Source organism: Trichoplax adhaerens, genomic scaffold, assembly GCF_000150275.1.
Source record: "Trichoplax adhaerens TRIADscaffold_2 genomic scaffold, whole genome shotgun sequence".
NCBI classification, from domain to species: domain Eukaryota; kingdom Metazoa; phylum Placozoa; class Uniplacotomia; order Trichoplacea; family Trichoplacidae; genus Trichoplax; species Trichoplax adhaerens.
In genome coordinates this window covers 6,148,210-6,171,078 of record NW_002060944.1, presented here as the reverse complement: position 1 = coordinate 6,171,078, position 22,869 = coordinate 6,148,210, and the positions used below count along the sequence as shown (strand labels likewise).

Here is a 22,869-nt window from a genome sequence, read left to right as displayed (position 1 = left end):
GTGACACTTATTTGAGAGTTACGGTACGGATAAATTTTTACTTTAAGAGATCTACAGTAATAGAATTTATTAGGACCACTAAACACTGTGATGGAGGATTCGAAGAGTCAGCGACTGCGAACTTAGTAGCCATTAACAGAAATTATGCAAGGGGTTTTAACAAAATTGGATACTTTATTGTAGATAGTAACGGATGTACAATGCGGTAATTACGGTAGATCAAGCGCGTAAGCTGTTGTGAAGTAACGTGAAGAAGTACTACTACTGCAACTAGTGTAACTGATAAATCTGAGTCAGAAATCATCAATATTCATAGAGTAAGAGATAGAACGTATGCAGAGAACAGGATTATAGTATTCGTTATGATATCTACCATAAAGAGACAGAGTAATAGCAAATAATTGTAGAAAACAGCGAAAAGTGTAGGTGCTATAAATAACTAAACACAACAAGCTATATTTAAGTATAGCAGAAATAGACTGTAAAGCTATCTATATTTGGTATAATACGAAATGTCTATATTTAAAAATATGCTTAAGACTACAGTGAAGTCTAGATACACTGCAACTAGTATAACAGTGAAATACATTACAAACACTATACTACTAATTTACTGTGGCATTGCGGAAATAGCAAAGAATGATTAAACTTTTTTTACCAGAAACCGATAGTAATTAATCATGCAGTATTATACAGCAATATTTCACTTATGTCTTGTAAGATTGGTTATGTTAATCATCAATATCATCGTAGCTTATAGTTAATTAAATGGTTATATTAAGTTAAAACAGTGATCATTTCGGTTCTACTTCTTGTCTTTTCGATAAATGATCACTTTAGTATTTCATTAAACGACATCTTCCGTTGAGACTATGACTATGCCGATATTCCATCTGTCGACTTTTGATATTTTAGCTGCTTATTAAATAATTATGCTAAATTAGGATGATCAGCACCCCTCATCTGTCAACATTTAATATTTTAGCAGTTTATTTCAAATAACTAATCATGCTAAATTAGGATCATCAGGCTAATACTCCTTCTCATCTGTCGACATTCAATGTTTTAGCAGTTTATTACATAATGACGGTAAATTATGATGATCTAGATGGCACTCCTTCTCATCTGTTGACAGTTAATTTTTTAGCAGTTTATTAAATAATACAAAATTAAGATGATCAAGATAGCATTCCTTCTTATCTTTCGATATTTGATCTTTTCAGCCGCTCGTGATAAAAATTTTACCCTGCCTAACCTTCCAAGTGATTTAAATGGTTTCAACTGGAATGATTTATCGTCAGACCTATTTGGAAATCGTAATCTAACCAACAACCAAGCAATACTAGCATCATACAAGTTGGTTATTTTAACGATAAAGTTGAAATTTCATCGGAATAAAATTGATAATGAATAATTCTTCATTTTTAGGCGTCTTTTGGCATACCTTCAGAAATTGCCAGCTGATATCAAAAGGAAACTTCAAAATTCTACATTTATTAAGAATATAACAACTCAGGAGCTTGATAAGATCCCACCAGAACTTTTTAATGTTATCCCAGTAAGAAAATTGACTTCAATAACTTATATCAATCCGTTCAAAAATTAAGCCATCCTTGCTTAGTATCAATTATTATCAAGCGTAGACTAAGCTTTGTTACCATTTTATCCTTTATAATTTATCCCCTTACAACTAGTAACCTAGTACCCTATTTCAAGTATTGATTACCTTTCTATAGTTGATTAACAGCCCCAATTATTTCGGCTTGCAATTCTATTCACCTTGTTGTATGGATACTAGCTTACAATATTTGATATATTCTAACCTAGCTAAGCGAGCATTAGAGGATCAAATAAGAATTACTATAGAATCATTATCCAATGCTTACAGAATTGAATAACTCTTTCTATTTTTTTGTCTACGTCTAGGCCAAAGTTATCCGCGAGCTCAATGAAGTCCAACTGCGATTTATCATCTATAAAATGCTTAACTCGCAAAGTCGAACTCTAGTTCGCGTATTAGCATCTCTAAACACATCAACATTTGAGTTTGCAATCAGAGAATTAAATGTAAGTAAAGCTAATAATTTCAATTACTTACAATGAGAAATTAAGCAATGGCTTTCCATGACTGAATTTTCAAACTAATGATTCATAATAAATGCGTTTCAGAGTTATCTCCTAGATAGTTTAGGTGGAAAAATCTGATTGCTTAATTCCTTAGCCTAGCTATAAACTGAATTGTCAATTATGTAATTAGTTCGTTTATCAGCGAATAAATAGAAGATAAAAACGCCTGGCGATAATCGTTAATTAATTATTGTTATTAGCCCGTAATAGTTAAAAGAGCACAAGATACCCGATTATCATTTATATATTTGTCACTTGTAATTTATGGTGAGCTTTCAGCTACTAAATCGTCGAAGCCATAAAATTTTTAGATTTAAACTATTTGATCAAAAATAGTAAAGGATCCAACAGAAACTATTACATTTTCTGGATTATAGGTCATAATAAATTATAATTTGTCACTGCATAATTGAAGCAGGTATAAAAATTCTGACCAAAATCAGACAGTTTTCTATTTCAACGAAGAGGCTAATAATTTATTACTATTCGACATTATAGTAAGACATTTACCTATAACAATCAACTGCTACTATGATCAACCTTCATAATAAATCACCTTAACCAAATTAGTTCCTTTGAGTTACGAAATAATATTTTTAAATTTACCAATAAATAAATCTAATAAGACCATAGATAGTAGTTATCATACTTAGTTTTAGTTATTCAATTTAAATTACTCTATATCCTACTACTAATATTAGCTAGATACTTTGGGTCATATTTATTTACTGACAGCATCAATTAAAATTGTACCCAACATTTACCCATTTCTTTGTAGAATCATAGTAAACGATTAACTCGTGAGCAAGCTACTGCCGTCATTGATGCCATGAAACGCCGCTATGGCAATGATGTCGCTAAATGGACATTAGCTCAAGTCAACATGATTAATGGCATGTTATTTGGGTTTTCTCCGCGAGATATTAAACGATTTACAACAGATATCTTTAATAAGACGTAAGTAATCAAATGTTATGTTTATCCAAAATCTTTGTAAAATAGACTGTACCATAAGCTATGATCTTAAAGTCATAAAGCGATTTAATGTTTAATCTCTTCGTTTATTGCAATTTAACTTATAGATTAGCCCACTATAATTATTTAATAAACCGATTTAGCGAAAACCAACGTCGTGCTATCTTACTATCACTTCAGAGAGTATGGGGTAAATTAAGTACCTGGACAGCGATACAAATACGTCGACTTCGTCGTTTATTTATTCTTCTAAGAGCTCATGACATCAAGAAACTGCAAGCATCCGCCGTAAGTTTTTCTTGGCTATTCTTGGATTTTTATCGAGATCTAACCAACTAGTTTAATTTATCGTGGTACAGTTGAATCTCTAATAAAATAAGTTCTTATCCAGTATGTAAGCACTACCGTAGTTGCTTTGTATCAAAAAAATCAAGACAGAGTGCAAACCAATATTAAATTCAGAGTAATATCCTGAGAGAATATGACATTATAATCCACCGAACTGTTTAATCATATACTGTACATGGCGTAATTTCCTGTACATCATAATCAATTCTTAGTCTATCATAAAAATAAGAGGATGGTAATACATTTTAAAATAAGGAAAATCATATGAGCTAATGATGACGAATTGGATAATATTAGTTGGCAGCTGCTATCCAGAATATTGCCGATAACCAATGGGATCGACATCGTGCTCATGCAGTTTTACATGTCTTATACCGAACTTGGGGACCTATCCGACAGTGGACAAAGCAGCAATTGCGAAGGTTAGTCTTTAATAATATTAATTCATTCTATCAAATTATAAATGCATAGAATTAGGTAAAAATCAATAAGAATACTAACCATTTCATAGCATGGAATTTACGCATAGTTGATCAGACTCTAAAAATATTTCTAAAATATAAAATAAAAATGAGTACCGGTTCAAATATTACATCCTAGAACATAACGATATATATTATGTTCTATATGAATCAATGTAATTCATTTTTGAATTGATATTGCTTCATAATACTTCTCTAAACTAGTATTCTATCAATTTTTAAGATTAAACTACAAGTAAAAAAATTTACTCTCAACTTGATTCGTTATAGTATCAAGAATTTAAGAACTTTCCTCCCGGCAGAATCGATGGTATTTCTATCCGCTGATACTTTCTTAGGTTCTATAAAAGAATTTGGTGAATCTACATTGCCTAATGGTCAGGTACCAGTTTTTACTATTTATCGTATTTTGTGCCTCAGTTGAGTAGAAAAATTTTACGATGATTACTTTGATAAGAATTGATACGAAATTGAATTTATTTTATTTTTTTCTGCCAATAGCGTATCGCTATCGTTAAAAGATTACGAAAAAATTGGGGTCAAGTTAAAACTTGGACTGCAGATCAACTTAAAAATGCCTCCCACTTATTGGAAGCTTTTGGTCGTAAAGAATTGGATCAGCTTAATGGAACGCAGTTAGCTAATGCTTTAAGCACCATAAAAAATATTCGCTTGGATCGTGCCAAGGTACATTCATTCTCAAAGTCTAATATAGTGTGTAAAGAAGGCATAGAATTGATTCAAAAATTCTGTGGATTGTATTAACTAAAAATTATTATCGATTTGACCATTTTAGGCTCGTTTACTGGTTAAGAAAATTATTGCCGCTAAAAGGAGTGAATGGGGAGCGGTAAGAACGCACAAATGTATAGATAGAAGTTCAATATCCATAAATCGGCAGTTCTACGTACATTAAATTCAATATTCTGCCGCAGTTATTCCTACTACTTTTTAATGGAAAATGAACAGAAGCTATGATATTGCTTGTTTATTTAATTTCTCCGTGAAAAATTATTGATATTTTTGAGTTTTATTATAATATGAGCGAGTAGAAATTGGTATCGTGAAGGAATGATTCAAATAAGGAATTAATATCTCTATCGCTATTAAATCCTTTCTGTCTCATGGCTATAAAATGATAATTTGAGAGATATCGATAAATCCTTAGATTTTTGACACGAATCAACATATAGAAATTAATATCATGAATGAAGGATTAAATTAAGAAATCAATGTCTATGTCGCTATAAAATATTTGGTAACTAACATTGCAAGAGATCTTGATGATATCCTTAGGCCTTTGTTGACAAGAATCATGTTTAGAGCTCTCCATAATTAGAAGATTTTATTATAAAATTGATATTTATATCGCTATTAATTCTTTTCTTCTATTACTTTGAATGATAATTTACCATAAAATTTGCTTTAGGATTAATCTCTATCTATAGGAAAATAGGTTATCCAAGTCAAAAATAACGACGACCTTTTCTTTTCACTTCTTAATATCTAGATTAAGACATGGTCTAAGGATCAAATTAAAATGCTTGGAAATCTTATCAGAGGCTTGAAAGGAGAAGAACTACAACAGCTAAATGGAACAGCAATTCTTGGTGGACTTAGTCAACTAAAATTAGCAGCTTGGTCGCGCGTTCAACGCAAGAGAATTCTTAAAAAAGTAATCTAATTATAAGTTAAATTGTACATGATTTTCCTTCTGGAATGTATAAACGAAACGAAGCATGATTTTGTTATAATACACCAGATAATGCCTAGTTTATCCTTATATGTATTCCAAAAATTATTTGATAATTAAAGTAAAATATCTATATGTTATATTTAAATAGATTAACAATTAAGAATCCTATACAGCGTTAGTTATTTCCGGTCATTGAATGTTAGAAACAGTAAAATAATTTTTAAGATGTAAATAGCATATTACATTCAAGCATTTTTGCGTATAATAATATCTAAATTAATCGATAGTTTGAAAACTTTATAATACGTTAATATTATAAATATAAATATCTAAGCAACAATATAAGCATAAATTTTAGTATTCCTTGACGAGTGTATAATCCGATTAAAGTAATAATACAGAATTTAATCTACCTTTCCTCTATTTTACAGTTGTCTCTTAGCAATATCCGCGCAAACATTAGAAATCTTGGTAATTTGGTCCGTGCTATTCGTATGAAAGACTTAAATAATATTACATACGATGATTTAACTGTTGCAGACCTGGACGATGACAGCATCCGATTGCCATTCACACGTGCTCAGGTACTGAAATAGGAATCATGATTGCACATTTAGATATCGTATATCCTAATATTTTATTCTAAATTTTTATCGAAAAAATAACTACACCCAAGTTTGTAGCTCTGACTGGAATAAATCGATGTGTAGAACGTCAATTATAATTAATGATCGATCTTTAGTTGTACACTAACCGTATCTGTGCTGTTGATATACGTACTGTAAACCTATTTTATACTGTATACAGTATAATAACACAATATAAACAGTGCTTTACTATCAAGCTGCAGTTTAGTTTACACTATTTCTATAAGCGTAAATATAGCAATAGTCAGTATACAGGTATGATGAAATTATAACTAAACTTTAAAAGGGATTTTGATATTGAAATGTGAGCATAAATTTAAATTGCATCTCACGTCGCTTGATATACGTATGCAAACACTAGAAATTAAATCAAATCTTGCGATGTCTATTATAACAAGGGAGACGATTATATCCTTCCGTAGGTCATTAATACTGCTAGTTGTAATAATCCCTGGATTATATTTAATACTATCCAATTCTCATAAATTCAAATAGGCTATGCAACTATTCCGCAAAGCAGTTATTAAGAAACTTGGGGCCGTAGGCAATGCCCAACAGGACAACTATAATTTTGCAACGATTAGGTGCGAAATTCTCAAACTTTCATCATCTATCTGCTCATTCTGATAATAAATCATATTTAATCGTTACTAACTTATTTTGCAAGCTATAGTTATTTTATTAATTCACTTTATAGTAGAAAAATTGGTAATTTAGCTCTTGTTTATCGCTTCATTTTGATGATAATATATATGTCATATTTAACCGTTACTAACTAATTTCGCAAGTTACAGTTATTTTATTAATTCACTTTACTCATACGGTAGAAAAATTGGTAATTTAGCTCCTGTCTATCGCTTCATTTTGATAATATATATATAAATCATATTTAACCGTCACTAAGTTGTTTTGCAAGCTAAAAGCTACTTAATCCATTTTATAATAGAAAAATTGGTAATTTAGCTCTTGGTATGACCCGCCAAGAACTTCGCAATTTATCCTTAGATGGATGCATCGAAGTCGTTAATGAACTCAAAAATACTGATGGCTGGAGTACTGGACAGGTAATCTACAATCAGTAGCTATGTACGATAACTGATAAATATCTTAAGATTGACAAATTTATGAAATAAAAAATAACTCACATGTTCTATCTAGGCCAAAGAAATCTTTATGAAGTATAAGTCATGTTTAGGAATTACTTCTACTCGCAACTTCTCGCAAATCAACGATATTGATATTGCTGCTATTGGACAGTTTATATCTCAAATTAGGTAAGGTAGTTTTAACTTTCAAAATTCCTTTGTACTAATAAAAAGGTCTTTTAGGGTTCTTGTAAATATTGCTACTTACTTTTCAATATCTCTGTCTACTAAATCTGCCAGATAATCTAACCTTAATAGTTTGTTGTAAAGTCATCTACTGCGAAATAGTACCTTTTCCGTTTTTATTTTCGATATCTTGGCACAAGCATTAGCGCCTTTCATTTTTGATTGCCTAAATTAGTACCACCATTGCATGCAAGTATCTTCATTAGCAACTGTCTTGACTGAATTAAATCGTAACTGATTATTAATTCTTCGTCAATTTGATTCAATATATTCCGAACATTGACATCAACGGTAACTTCTATCGATAAAGTAATACTGACAACCACGTTTATTATCAATCATTTTTAACGTTAGTCATGAAGAACTTGGCAATATCTCCAAAGAATATTGTGTCGATGCTGTTAGAGCGCTGGGTAAAGTTGGCAAATTCAGAGGTATGGCACATGGACCTATAAGAAAACTTTTGTTGGCTGCATTAGTCTGCAAGGTAGGATTGCATATTATACCATATACTTCATATTTAGTCGAAAGTGATATACGAATCGTTAAGTTAAATAGTTCAGCAATAGACTAATTTAGATTCAATTTAGCTACAACCATACTATTTCCTCATCATCACTTAGAATAAAGTCAACGGTGCTACATTGGAAGATGATGACATCGAAGATTTGGGTAGTCTAGTATGCGGAATGGAAGCTCAAGAAGTGAACACCATTTCCAAAACTGCATTTTCAAATGCTTTATATAAAATATGCCATCTACCATGTATGAGATCGAAGATTCGCAAAGCGATTGCTAATGCTGCTCGATTAAAATTATAGTAAGTCTGTTCAAATACTGTGAAGAAAATAGTAACAATGATGTGATTCATGATCTAAGTTTCTGCCCTTTCTTGATTTCAGTAATGTCGATAATGACGACGCGATTGCCAAATTTACCTCGACTGATTTGAGAAATCTTGGCCCCTGCTTGAAAGGTTTCCTAGCTAGTCAATTAAGAAAACTGAACGGGGTAATGCTAAAGCAATATCATATCCAAGTCTTGTAACACTGATTAGTAAATTAAAATAAATTTACTACGCTATTTGCAGAGTCAAATTGTTGGGGCCATTGATTCCATTGGAAATCAATCATTTACAGCTGATCAAGCGCGTGAAATTGTAGCATTATATAAGCAATCTCTTAATAATGCGGCTACATCATCTCGTCGTAGACGTGCTAGTAAGAATGTTTTAAATATTCCTAATCATCAATGCTCTTTATTTATAGTAATATTAATGATTGAGCTAAAAGGTAATAATTGTTCCATACTTTTATTTCGACAGCATCCGCTATCACAGCTTCAGAAGTCAATTCTATGAATCATCTGTCTAATGGCTTAACGGTTGCGGATATTAATAACATGACTGCTGAAGATTTCCAAAATTCGATCGATACCCTTGGCGTATCACAGTTATCTCATAATCAAATTTTAGCTCTCGTTAATAAAGCAAAGCAAGTTAGTTATGCCTTCCTCTGTTATGATTAAATTATTTCATGAATGCAATCAAATAACTTCAATAATCGATAATCGATATAGAATCTATGAAAAGTAAAACTACTTGTATATAATTATATGATATTTTAGTTAACGCATAGCTTGGTTCTCTCCTTTGCCTCCATTTTCGTATATACTTAATTATTTATTATCATATATTTTCACTTTTTTTAGATATGGGGTGATCCATCAACATTCCAGCCAAATCAATTTCTATCATTAGGAATTATTAATACTGGATTTATGGCAAGTGATATTGCCAAATTTAACTTAACTTCGTTGGATGCTGTAACACCTTTGGGCCAATATGCAAATTATTCTGCAGCTCAGGTACAGTCTATTTCTTGCATCTATTCTCATATCCACAACTGCTAATTCTAATAAGTAATTAATACTTTAACCTTTATGTATCCCTATCTATCTATCTATCTACATATGTAAATATATATTAGCTGGCCGAATTAATTAAACAATTCCAACAAGATCATACCTCAGCTGCTATCTCTGGCTGGACCGACGAAATGTTTACTGCTTTAGCTAATCTAACACGAGGCTTGTCAGCAACTGACATCCAACAAATTAATAACGATGCTTACGCGTAAGCTACTCTGACCCCATGTATCATCAATTTTAATTTTCCAACCTAGTATTAGATGTCCTATTGGAGAACCAGATACAACAAGATCTCATTCATATTGTTTTATACAGAGCTAGTGCTAGAGTACTTGGTGAAGTGCAACAATTTGCTTTAGATCAATTAAGCAAATTGTGTGAAAAAGCTAAAGCATCTTACAGCAGTGTCGTCTCACAATGGAGCCAAGCACAAGTACGCGATGCTGGTATTGCTCTCGGTATGATGGCTATGATTGTCTTGAATTAGAATTAATTATCGTTTCATATTGAGTATCTCTACCATCTACTCGTCATTTTCAACTTATTGACCTTGGCTTACTATTTCTTCCAAACATAGCTGGCTGTTCTAATGCAGAATTGCAGTCATTAAGCCATAGTAGCATCGAAGCTATCAAGACTATGGTTATTCCACAATTTCCATCTGCCAAATTAGCTGTAAGTTGTTATTCTATGAAGATCTTTCTTTACATTTATAGTAATAACTTAAATTATAAATCCTTTAAATGATGACAAGGCTGTAGGATAGAATACAGCCGCAGCAATTTCTTGCTAGTTTGATCCGTGCGTAGTCCATGGAGCTTTTATGATTGATGATTTTCAGTACACCTTATTCCTATAATTCGTGACTAGTCTGCACTATACATAGCTTACATAATAACGCTTGCTTATCAGCTTTCTTTCAACTTCATGCAAAGTCCATGGAGCTATAATTTTATGGTAAATGAAATTCACTAGGGTATTTTCCTGTAATTTATAACCAGTCTATGTGGTACATTGCTTAGATAATAACGCCTGGCTATAAGCTTTCTTTCAACTTCATGCATAATCTACAAAACTGCAATTTTATAGAAGAGAAATTTCATCACGCTTTATTCGTATAATTTATGACTAGTCTATATATAATGCAAAGCTTATGTAACAACGCCTTGTTATGAGCTTTCTTTAAACTTCATGTATAATCCATAGAACTTAATTTTATGTAGATGAATTCACTGCGCTTTTTTCTTATAATTTATGGCTACTTTATATAATGCAAAGCTTATATAAATATCACCTGGTTATAAACTTTCTTTTAACTTCTTGCATGATTCTACTACAACTGCTAAGCTAAACTTTTGGCCATAATGTACCGTTTAGGCTTTTACTTCAGGCCAAATTCAAGGCATGGATAGTAGCCAAGCTTTGGCTGTTACAGCGCAACAACGCTCTCAGCTTAGTGGACCGCAGTTAACCGCATTAGGCCAAGCTGCTGGCGATAATACCGTAGCTGCAGGCACAGTTACACAACCAACACAAGCTACAACAAAGGCCACCTCTACTACGACTTCAGGTATAAGATAGGATTTAACTTCAGTCAAGCATAACTTTGAAATGTGTTAATATTTTCTTAAAGACAATCCTCATAAGCAGAAAGTACAGTTTAAAATGAAGAAATTGTCTAAATTATTGTTCTAATTCTATTTTATTATTTTTATATACAACCAGGCACCGTTGGAACCACATTCAACTTTGTCGCTTTTATCTTTACTCTTTTCCTAACTATTTTAGCTATGTAGATTAATTATCTGTAGTCACTTGTAGTATTATTATTAAAGTAATAACCTTAGATTTATATCCATTCTACAGCTAAGAGTTTGCGACGTATACAGTATTTGGTACGGTAGTTATAGACGAACGACATAAGATAATAATAGCGGATCATTTTATTAAAACAAGTCAAGTTATCATCTATTAGCAGACTTAATTAAAGTTGATAACTTAGAAGGAGTCCTCTTATGCTATTAAATATAGATTTTAGATCTCGATAAAGTAGCTGCTATAAAAATTGATCCCGTAACATAGCTGTAAGCCCCTATTTAATTGCTAGCTAGTTCTGATAAAACTAGCCTGAAATAAAGTATAACTGTAATAAAAAAATGATCACTATTTGGCTTTACTAGATTGCATGTTACAATGTACTAAAATTCTTTTCGGCAGTAATTTATTAGTTCATTTCTTAGTAATAACTATAAAATACTTGAGCTGTAATCTTCATGGAAAACCTTACAGTTATTTTACACTAGAAGCAGATTTAAGAGACCATCATTCACGGATAATTCGGAAAGCATAGACGATGCTAGATGTATACTTTATCGACTGCCACTATTACTATAACCTTTACATTGAAATTACTTAGTCATTAAGTTGTTTCGGAAATTTTAAAATAGCCAGAATGGCAAGGAAAGGTTTTCTATAGTACTCTATAGGGAATATTAGTTACCAAACGCACGATGAATAATTGTATAATCAATCCTAGTCCTTTTTAACATACTATTAGCCGGATTGATGGTTGTATCAGCTATATCAAAGTCTTTACAATTGATCAGAATTTCCTGTATGTCCTTTGGAGATTTATTTATTGCATATAAGAAGATATGAAGTCAATTTCTAAAAACAAACCGATTGTCCGATGTGCAAAAATTTAAATATGAATGAATAAAGAGACTTTAATTATAAGAGAATTGATACCTATTAGGTAATATTCTTGTAACTTAGATACAGTGAAGACGTGTATTACGATCTGCTTATGCAGCAGATTGTTTAAGAGACGACCTATATATATTAATTCATATTACAGATTTAAATCAAACCGATAATTGATTACAATTACTAACATAATGTTATTTAAATCAAGTTCGAAGGTTATTTCGAGCTTTATCCAAGATTTCCTTTTTTATTTTAGGGTATTCTGGGTTATCAGCCAAAACCTAGAAAGAAAAACATTCAAGTTTAAATAAAATTAACCTAAAACTAATATTATAATATGAATACGCAGATTTTATCTTCAATTACCTTGTGGCAAATATTGATGGCATCAACAAATCGTTTAGCTTTCAAATAATTAAATGCTAACTTAAAACCTGCAGTCATACGCATAATGGCAAAGATCAGTATAGAGTCATTCCTTTTAATTTAGAGTTAATACTTTGCCGTTACTTTAAAATCTTTATATTTCAATTTAAAGTTCTTATTTAATTGTGAATTTATAAAATTTTGAAACTATTACCAAATTAATACCATTTTGTATAAAAATTACCTATAGCTGGGTTAGATTGATTTGTAAATTTCCAAGCAAATTCATAGTAATCCGATGCATCTTTGTAGGCTTGCTCTTTCTCCATGATGTGGCCCATGTATTCACATGCTTTACTACATGACTAAAATTGGACATGTAATTTAAATGTTACAGTAGAATTGCAATTGTAGACTAATATCATGACTACCATTTCTAGATATAGAATTTAAGGTTAAGTTATGACGGATGTGCTTAGTAATTGCACATATCTGCAATAAAAACTTCTTATGTTATAATTTAAGCTAATCTAACTAGAGGGGTAATTGCAAAGTGAAATGACTTAAAATGATCGCATTGACTCTAAATAAGAGTAAGGCAGTTTTTACCTTATTGTGTTTTAGGCAATGCCTTAGTAGTTCAGTTGCATTATCGTATTTGCCAGACTATGCCCACAGAAATAAAATCCAGAAATAGATATTAAAAATAACATAGCCGGTAGAAATACATAAGCACGGTACTGAATATCTAAAGTAATCGTGTAGGAAATGGGAAGTTATTGAATATCTACCTGAATATAGACATCAGCTAGTAAGAGCCAGCTTCGCTCAAAATCTTCTGCATTCTATTAGATTTGTTATATGCATTGCTAAGTATATCAATATTAAACAGAATAAGTACCAAGAAGAATAGAATCTACTTACAGCCGAATTCCATTCCAATTTAGCAATTTTTTTTAATTGATTTCGCGCTTTAGGTACTTGCTTGAGGAACATATATGCTGTTGCAGTTCCCAGTAATGCGGTAATATTGGTTTGCTAATTTAAATACGCACCGTTATTTTATATAGTACTCAATGTATTTAATAAATGTAATTTATACAACGTTTTCATAATAACAAATCTGGTAAATAATGTTGATTTAAGCTGTAAGCTAATGAACTCTGAAAACTTACGTCTTCTGATAACATGCTAATAAAACTCGATAACGCTTTTTCAACACTTTGCTTTTGCTTTGTTGAGATTAATGCATAATTTTCCAACAGATCTAATTGTTTCTTAGATGGGGCTGATTTTGGCTTTAATTCCTGGAACACCAATTATTTAGTTTAGGTAACATAAGAATTATATTTTTGATATGACTGATTTAAATAAGTTATTATTAGCTTATGACATCGTTATAGCTCTATGCCCTTTTCAGTCAACGTAAACGCTGGCACGTGCTATGCTGGTATTTTTATACTGTACTGTATTGCAATAAATTTAACATGGATTAAGTCGCAAATGTCGTCGATATGCTAATACTGATTAAAATTATTATCACATAATTTTAACAAGGTTAATGTTAGAATGTGTACCGTAATTAGATATACGGTTTATTCTCTAACCTAATCATAACGAATAGATTATTATATGGTAGTTTATTCGTTGTGATTGGGCTAGCACTTCATAAAGATTTTTAATAAGCTTAATTTACTATTCAAATATTTTATTATTAAGAAATCAGTAAAAATTTAATTGATAGCACTCCAACTTACTTTTAATAGCTTATTAGCGGTTTTTAAGGCAGAACTCTGTTTATTGCCATCTCTAAAATTTATACATGTAACGAATAAGTGCTATAACCGTAAGTGGAATAAAAATGCTAACAAAAAAATCTTACGCTTCGTTAACAGCTTCTAATGTTTCTCCTCCTGTAATATTAGTTAAAGAAATTATTTCATATTATAAATAGAATTTTCGATCACAATATACTTATAATAATATTTAAGTAAGATATCTATACCTAAAGTTTCATTGTCCGGATTTAGACATATCTCAACCATAGCAAATACTGCTTTTTCACCCCTATTTTAAAGCCATTCAATTCACATGGATTAAGTAATAGTGTATATCAAGCGTAATGAATTACAACCCTAGAAGACGTAGCTAGAGTATGAAATTACCATTCGGAATCTTTTCTAGCCAAGTTAAAATGTTTCATAGCTGCCGATGGATTATTCATGTGCCTGCAATAGTAATGCACAAGTATCAGAAAAAGTGTAAATTAGCCAATTGATCTTACTATTTTCTGAATATTCACCGTTCGTATAAACCACGACAGTAGTTGTATCCAGGATCAATTGATGAATTCAAACAAGCACTTTCCGCCTGTACAGGACAAGAATGCATTAAATATAAAGGTTAGAGTAAGTAAAAATTACAATGATTTGCAATGATTATTTGGACAACTTTTTTCCTAGATTGCGACTACTTATTTAGTACAAAAGAATCGCTATCAAAGCACCAAGGCAATTACTATTTATTACTGAAACATTAATCAGCATAATGCAATAAAAAAATAGTCCATTATTTTAATCATTAGATTTATTAGCTTGTTTTTATTCTCACTTGTTCAAGATAGGGAAGGCAGTCTTCGAGTTTACCCTCACGACGAAGTAAATCAGTTAATCGTACAAGAGCGGAAAATTGATCTATTAATCGCAATGAGAAACAAGAAAAATAACATTAGTAGTCAGGGTAAAAACGGAACATAATTTCATAAACATTATAAATAGCAATAATCTTAATTAGATAATCGATAGCGAATACGGTAATGCAATCCTTTATTTCGCTATTCTCACTTGGTACTCTATCAAGAAGTTTTTGAAACTGAAAAGTAGCTGTTTCGAAGTCTCCTTTAATAAATAAGATATCAGCCTTCATCTAAAATAAGAATATTAAAAAGATTATCAATGTTGCATTCCAAATGTAACTAAATAACGGAAAATAATCCTTCCGTTAATAATGCCTATTCATACCATGGCAGCTTCGACATTTTCATCATCTATTTGTAGCATTGTCGTGCATTCTTTTTGGCAGAAATCAATTTCGTTTCTTTGTAAATATAACTTGGCTAAAGATAAGCGTGATTCCATGTGATCATTACAATAAGATAAAGCTTTTTTATAAAATGAGATAGCATCTTCAGTATTTCTTTCATTTGCTAGGTGATTTGCAATATCACAACAAATTCTGTAAGCGATATTGAAAAAATTGAGAAGATTAAATTATTAAATCTATTATCGTGTAAGCATATGATACGTTAAATCCGTTAATATTCTGCCGCATGAGATATAGCTAATTTAAAAGAGGCTAACAAGCTATGAAGGATGTGATCTATGTAGAAACTAAGAAAAGCTTATGTTATCTGTATCTGTAACGAAAAGTCATTACTTTGCTGCAATTTCCCTTTGCTTTTCTCTAGCCTCCGGCTGCTCAACACCTACTCTTTTCAGGATTCTTACAAACAGATCAACATCAAATCATTAAGCCAACAATTGATTAAACATAACAAAAAGATTTGATGATAAACGTACTTTTCTTGAGCATCTATACATTTATGTAGAGCTTCCAGAGATTGCTTTGGCATGTTGACTCTTTCATAGATTTGAGCTAAAAGCATAACACTTTTAGCTTCTTCCATTAGGCTATTAATATCATGAGAGGTTTTTTCTTGTTTAACAACCGCCGTAATGGTGCTAACGGCTTTTTCATATTGCTTTAATTTCAGATAAAGTTCTGCCAATTCCATCCTGTTAACATAAAGGATTGCAAACTGTTATTAAAGTCAATATCTACGACTACTGAGAATAACTTATCGGCTTAGATGATGGAACTTATAGAATTAAAATATGCGAATATGCCAGACGTTGATATTGTAGTTGACATACGTACCTAAGAGAAGTCTGATTATTCGATTTTATGGCCGTTTCATAATAGTTTACAGCCTAAAGAGGGATATTACAGTAAAAAGTTACTACTAATTATAATTATTGGCCGTAATGTAATAATATCGTAATATATTTAGCTTATGGGCTTAGCTTTAGGTTTATAATATTCCTCCAGCTTAATTTCAATCATACCTTGATATACTGATGAGTTTTAAATAAGGCTTGACCAATTTTACTGACAAGAGATGCATCGTGTGGATTCTTTCTTAAGGCAGCTTCAAATGCATCAATTGCTTTTTCCGGCTAAAACAAAGTAAATTTTTCAGATTTATCCGTAAATAGAAGCTCAAATCTTACTAATATTGTCTACGTTATTAGCAATTTTTAGACGATCGTATTGGATCTTTTTCAACAAGAAAAAGAATTGGCTACAGCTTAATGAATTGTCGCGTAGTTTTACACTGGCTATCCGATATCCACGATCTACTGTGTACTACAGTGTATGCTACGATAAGTACGATCTTAGTCGAAATTAGGAATCTAATTTTTGGTCTATGATTGCAGCTAATACTGTTCTTGGCTTACCTCTTGAATGCTCATGTAAGCATCACCAAGAAGAAGATACGTTTGAGGATTCGCCTCCTGCTCAGCTAATTCTCTGTAGAAGATACGTACATGTTGGCTTTCATGCTATCTCGTTTCATTATAATAACATCCATACATCGTAGACATTAAAGTATACAGTAATAGAATCGAAACCTGTAACAACTGGCATATAAACGTTTATCTTTCCGATAGTTAAGGTAAATATCGGCCATCCTTTCCCGTGCTTTAACATAAAATCTGTAATGGATAAGTCAGTAATGGCAATTATTATCCAGCTTAATGTCATTTCATTTAGTCGATATTATATACTAATGTAAATGCATGACATCAGTAGTTTATCATACGATTAATGAAATTTTGGAGGCTTAGTAATGGCTTACGGATGTGAAGGCGTAATACTGCGCAGAATAGAAAGAGCCTGATCGATATCTCCACGCCCCAGAGCTAAATCTGCATTAGCGATATTGAGTCTATAAATATGAAGATACATGATTTTAATGCTATTTAAGTAAAGATACAATATTAATATATAACTTTGAATTCATTCACTGATAGTCTAGGGCAATAATTTTTTAATAAAAGTTAATTACAGCCCTCATTGACTTAGTTTGAATTTAAATATGACCTGGATTCTTCGGATGTATTGGCAAATTCATGTAGTGCGTCTTGCATAACTTTAGCAGCTTCGGGCTATAAAACAATTATCAGAGCCGAATATTACATTCCTGTAAGATTTTCTACAATTACGATAAAAACTACATTATTAAAAAAGGCGATCTACTGCAATATAGTAGGCTAACTTGCTGTTTAAGTGTGATATGAACTTCCACTAGTTCCAGGAAAATCGATGCCCTATCAGATATAGAAATTGGAGGTGCTTTGCTTTTTTTATTCGCAGAATCTACAGAAAAGATATAAAGAGTCGATTACAAGATCGTTATGAATAGCAATATAGCTCAGTAAGTTGTTTTTCTCCGCTTAATCCTATTAGTAGTATAATTCATTTACGGAAAATCTTCTTTTACTCCACGTTGTAAATATGTTATTTACACAATCTGATATCGTATAAGTGCATTATAAGAGAATAAAAATCTTTAAGCTGCGCTTACCATCCGCACATCACAAAAACTAGTCCTATTCTTGCTATTATTTTACACATAGCTACAATTAATTATAGGTATTATTACTCTGCTATTATTTTACTTACCAGATTTACGGACACCGCTAACATTCATGGCTGTCTTTAGAATTTTTAGAGCTTCCTCGTACTCGTTATTTTTCTTTAAAATACGAGCTTTAATTAGATGATAGCTTGGAGAGTCTCGAATCTGTAATGAGTTACATTAAAGATTGCAAAAATTTTAATTGTAACGGTTAAGGGATACTTGAATAACTATGAATTAATCGTAAAAATAGCTCTAAAAGAAATAGTAAGGCGAACTAGCACTAAAGATACCTCGAAATTGTAGCTTAAAGCCATATCTAATGCTTGGTTTGCCAGATTAAATTTACCTTGATAGGCATTGATCTACAAAAAAATTAAAATTGTAGAGGTTGATAAGTATAAAGTCGAAATTTACCGCTAATTACTGTTATATATTTGGATTTTATAAATAGCTTTGATACAACGCAAATTTGAATTACTCGAAATATAATTGAAGTCACAATTCAATGAGTAAAATACCTGAGCCATTAGTAAGTGGCCTTCAGAAAATGTTTGATCATTGTCTAGACATATTTGTAATGTAGCTTGAGCGGCATCGAAAGCACCTAGAAATTAGCATTTTTATAAATACATAAGAGGGATTAACATAATTATAACCAAATTTCTTTCAATCCCGTTATCATAGCGTATCGTTTGAAAAAATATCCAATTTAAAGTAAGTACCTTCACTTTATAGCAAATTTTTACTACTTCATGATAAATGAAACCACGTAACTTACCGGAATAGTATTTTACTTTAGCAAGCAGATAATGGCCATCACGAAGTCCAGGCAACCCCTTAGAGATCGGATCCAATGTTGAACCACAACGGCGTAGACTAACTGGAATACGTTGGGTAAACGTATCGGGCTATAATTGTACAAGCAAATGAAAGTATGATTTAACTTTAGCGGAAAAAGTGATAATATTAATTAAAAAGAATTTATCAATTGATTTCAGTTACCTCACTGGGGCCGATAGCTAGATACATTTTTGCAATTTGGATGATAAAATCTGGGTTTAGCTTCATATAATATTCCATTCCAAGAGGTAGCCTCTGATCAAAATTGTTTATAATTTTTCATTTAGTAAGATGAAAACGTAATTATCAAAAATAAGTCCGACTATGGAAAACGTTTGTTACATCAACTTACTCCTAATGAAGAAAAGTGGATATCAACCGCTGAATTTAACATTCCGGTGACTTTTTCAATATCGCTATTAATCTTGTGCGCCATGACTGCACTTAAATAAGGTACTTCCTAATTATATTAAGTTTACTTCATTTTAGTTAGTTCATGAATGACTAATTTATTTTAACTTTAGAGACCAGAATTTTGATTACCGCTACTTTTCCTATTGATTGTTGTACTTCTTGAAGTAGCTCGAGCTGCTGCTTGGCCTCATCGAATTGATTTTCAGCAATTTGGCATTTAATAATACCTAAGGGAAAGTTGAATGTATTATTGATTGCTTAACGTGTATTATTTCTAAGTCTAGAATATATATACTTTTATGACCTACCAATTAATGCTGGTACACTTGTTCCATCAAGTGTTAAAGCTTTACTAAAATAGTTCATCGCTTCTTTTGTTTTTCCCATTAATAGCAATTGATTACCCACCTAGCGGAATGCAAATAAAAGTTATCGCTTATGCAAAATATAGTAGTTCTCACATACAAGTATACTTTCTGCTATCTATTACCTCTGTCGTGTATTTGGAGTTATTTTTAGCAAGAGTCATCGCTCGCTCAGTTAGCGTGTAGGTTTGATGTATAACTTGAAGTTGTCGACCACACTGATTTACGTGCATAATGAATAGAATTTTATCAGTTGATGACCTTCATTGCCTACATATGCCCTTGTGATTTGAATAACTTTACATGACTTACCAATCTTGAAAATGTTACTGCGCATTTATAATAAAGCTCTGCATTCTTTGGTTCATTTTTATCGATTCGAAGTATTAACTCTCCCAAGTTGTCAACAGCCTGTGTATAATCACCAATGCGACACAGTGAATGCAAGACCAATACGTTAGTTGCTGCGATGTTATCACTATCCTGAATGAGAGTTCTTATTTAAAGTAAAAGAATAAAATCATCATTTGATAATAAATATGATAATGTGACATGATTACCTATATTAAGATTTAATTTACCTGCGAGACGTATCAACGGCTTGATCCCATTCTTGCAAAGCTAATTGCATCCGTGCTTTTTCGATTAGGGCAGGAGTATACTTTGGGTAGGCGGCTATGGTCTACAGTTTAGATACACATTCCAAAAGTAATATAATGAATTCATCTAATATCTAAGCATTTATCCTTAATAAATAATAACCAAGATAGCTCGTAAGAGAATTAATTCTATTTACCCTATTGATCAGCTCCACAGAATTAGTATAATTGTGTTTTAGCTCGAAACATTTTGCTTTGCCTAATAAGGCATCTATTTCAGTAGATGATTCTGATCTAAAGTACATTATTAAAATTAAAGTTCCAGTTTAAATACAGAGAATACTTCGTGTTTTCAATATGAACTTTATTGGATGATAGCGTACAGTATTTGCATTATTCATTTCATACCTATTTAATGCTTCTTCAAAATATTTTTGAGCTTTTTTGACATATTGCTCTTTATCACTTGTAATATCGATCCATCCTCGTAAAATTAATCCCTATGTAGAAACATCAATCATATTAAGTCAGGTTAGTCTCGTGGGAGATTGTACTTGTCTTAAGATTCAAAGTTGCAGCTGCTTTCTTGTTGTAAACATATTAAAATTGAACTACCTCTGATGCACCATTGGATATTTTTAACATTCTGTCGATATATTCACGAGCTTTATCATTTCTATTCATATGCCATAAATACATTGCAGCAAAATAAAGTGCCTATTGATAAAGTGATGGTGAGTATGATGATAGTCTTATGCTGTCGAAAGGTAATCGCAATGAAACATACTTTATCGCTACAATTTTGTCTCTCTGTTTTAAGCCTAGCATCTAATTGTTGTACACTTTCACGATCTGTAGATAATTTAGCATTAAATAAAAATCAGAATAATTAATTTTGAATAAGAGACAGTGAAGTTTATATTACAGAAATAAAAGTTTGATCTAGTGTGAATTTTTTAAATTACCAACGAGTTTGCTCTTCTTATGTGCATAAACTAAGCACAAAATTGTACATAAGACGACATTTTTGTCATCTTCAATTTCTTGTAATTCTCTCATTCCTTCAGATACACGATCTATCAATTTAAATTGGCAACAACAATAAATTATCATGAGGAAATACATTATGATCATTAAGTGTGAAATGACTGATGGTTGTTTTAGAGCCATTCTTACTTTGCATAATAAGACCGAATGCATGCCAAAAGTGTAAAATATTATCGTTGCCATATTTTTTCATAGCATCGGTAGCCACTTTACAAACATGATTATAAAGCTTTTCACGGCAGTAAAAATTAATTAAGGCCTGTAAAAGATATTCATGTTAAGAATATTGCCCATAATTTACCGTTTAATACCCATAGCGCATCTGTTATTTCATTCTCGACTAATCACCGTTAATCAAGATTAAAGACAACATATCGTAACTGCAATAGTACTGATAGAGTTAATGTTGATAACTGCTTCTTTAACCTTTGTTTGACTATAAGTCTGCGACGTAACATATAATGAGTAACTACGAGATCAATCTACGTCTACACTTAAGAAGGCAAGGAAATGTTAAGACTGACCAGGGTATATGTATCGCCTGACGCCATTTTTCTTTAATAACGTTCGATAACGACTTATACACGATATCAACTAACCGACCAGCCTTAGAATATCGAAGTAAAAATTCAATTGACTACTTTGAATATACGATGAAGAATTTTTCCTTGCTGTAGTTAGGGCCCAACTTCTACTGTAGTAGTAGTAGTTGATGTTAAGGCGTAGGGAACCCATTTTGTCATAGCAACCGTAAAGTAATCTAACCATGCGCAAACGATATTTCCATCTTCTTTATTTTGCTGGGACTCGGTAGTGAAATCTTCTAGGCTAAGAATACATAACGTAAAGTAGATCATTTATAGTGATGTATGCAATACTACCCTACCTGCATAACTAGACATCTGTAACTATACCCTATTACAGTACAATTCAGTATAAGTAACAGTGTCGCTTTAGCTTTCTATATGTTACTTACTCTCGCCATAGCTAAATATTATTTGCAGACATTTCTTTTCTAATTTCGATCTCATTTAGCATCTTAACCTAATTAATGCAGTGTAATATTCCTCAACTGTAGTATCAAACTAATACAATAGTCTATATACCTTTCTGGAATTTCTACTTATCATTTTACATGCATCCTTTGCAACAAGTGATTATGATAATCGATCTCCTATGAGCTACTTCCTCTATCCAGAGGTCAATATCATCTAAACATTTCCTTTCTAACTTCTTACTCATTAAGACATATCCTAACGATAGCTAATTCAGTGCAATATTCTCCAGCTATCG

At 31.6% G+C, this 22,869-nt stretch overlaps 2 protein-coding genes across 2 annotated transcripts; one reads left to right on the top strand and one right to left on the bottom strand.

The window, feature by feature from the left end:
- Positions 1-1,174: 1,174 nt before the first annotated feature.
- TRIADDRAFT_63672 (uncharacterized protein) lies at positions 1,175-11,370 on the top strand (the record flags this gene model as incomplete). Its single annotated transcript, XM_002110020.1, has 26 exons — positions 1,175-1,356; positions 1,429-1,558; positions 1,927-2,067; positions 2,906-3,084; positions 3,210-3,390; positions 3,748-3,872; positions 4,203-4,314; positions 4,434-4,619; positions 4,729-4,782; positions 5,443-5,607; positions 6,060-6,212; positions 6,771-6,859; positions 7,222-7,339; positions 7,434-7,549; positions 7,961-8,093; positions 8,230-8,426; positions 8,509-8,617; positions 8,697-8,826; positions 8,875-8,898; positions 8,931-9,103; positions 9,317-9,472; positions 9,595-9,740; positions 9,851-9,993; positions 10,113-10,210; positions 10,913-11,105; positions 11,261-11,370. The coding sequence occupies 26 exons, from the start codon at positions 1,175-1,177 to the stop codon at positions 11,329-11,331; spliced, it is 3,504 nt and encodes a 1,167-aa protein (XP_002110056.1). The 3' UTR covers positions 11,332-11,370.
- A 1,074-nt stretch (positions 11,371-12,444) lies between these two features.
- On the bottom strand, positions 12,445-22,127 carry TRIADDRAFT_53605 (uncharacterized protein; the record flags this gene model as incomplete). The annotated part of the gene is made up of 42 exons (XM_002109465.1): positions 12,445-12,522; positions 12,608-12,675; positions 12,852-12,972; positions 13,217-13,273; positions 13,399-13,452; positions 13,532-13,645; positions 13,783-13,914; positions 14,365-14,416; positions 14,490-14,520; positions 14,613-14,674; positions 14,773-14,835; positions 14,910-14,977; positions 15,218-15,300; positions 15,451-15,532; positions 15,628-15,841; positions 16,043-16,108; positions 16,186-16,401; positions 16,544-16,596; positions 16,732-16,842; positions 17,125-17,197; positions 17,299-17,382; positions 17,526-17,615; positions 17,771-17,835; positions 17,946-18,046; positions 18,353-18,473; positions 18,602-18,673; positions 18,830-18,915; positions 19,090-19,219; positions 19,314-19,406; positions 19,504-19,611; positions 19,695-19,792; positions 19,874-19,973; positions 20,056-20,148; positions 20,243-20,426; positions 20,512-20,612; positions 20,727-20,823; positions 20,938-21,029; positions 21,145-21,246; positions 21,317-21,381; positions 21,495-21,605; positions 21,706-21,835; positions 22,101-22,127. The coding sequence occupies 42 exons, from the start codon at positions 22,125-22,127 to the stop codon at positions 12,445-12,447; spliced, it is 3,948 nt and encodes a 1,315-aa protein (XP_002109501.1).
- Between the last annotated feature and the right edge of the window lie 742 nt (positions 22,128-22,869).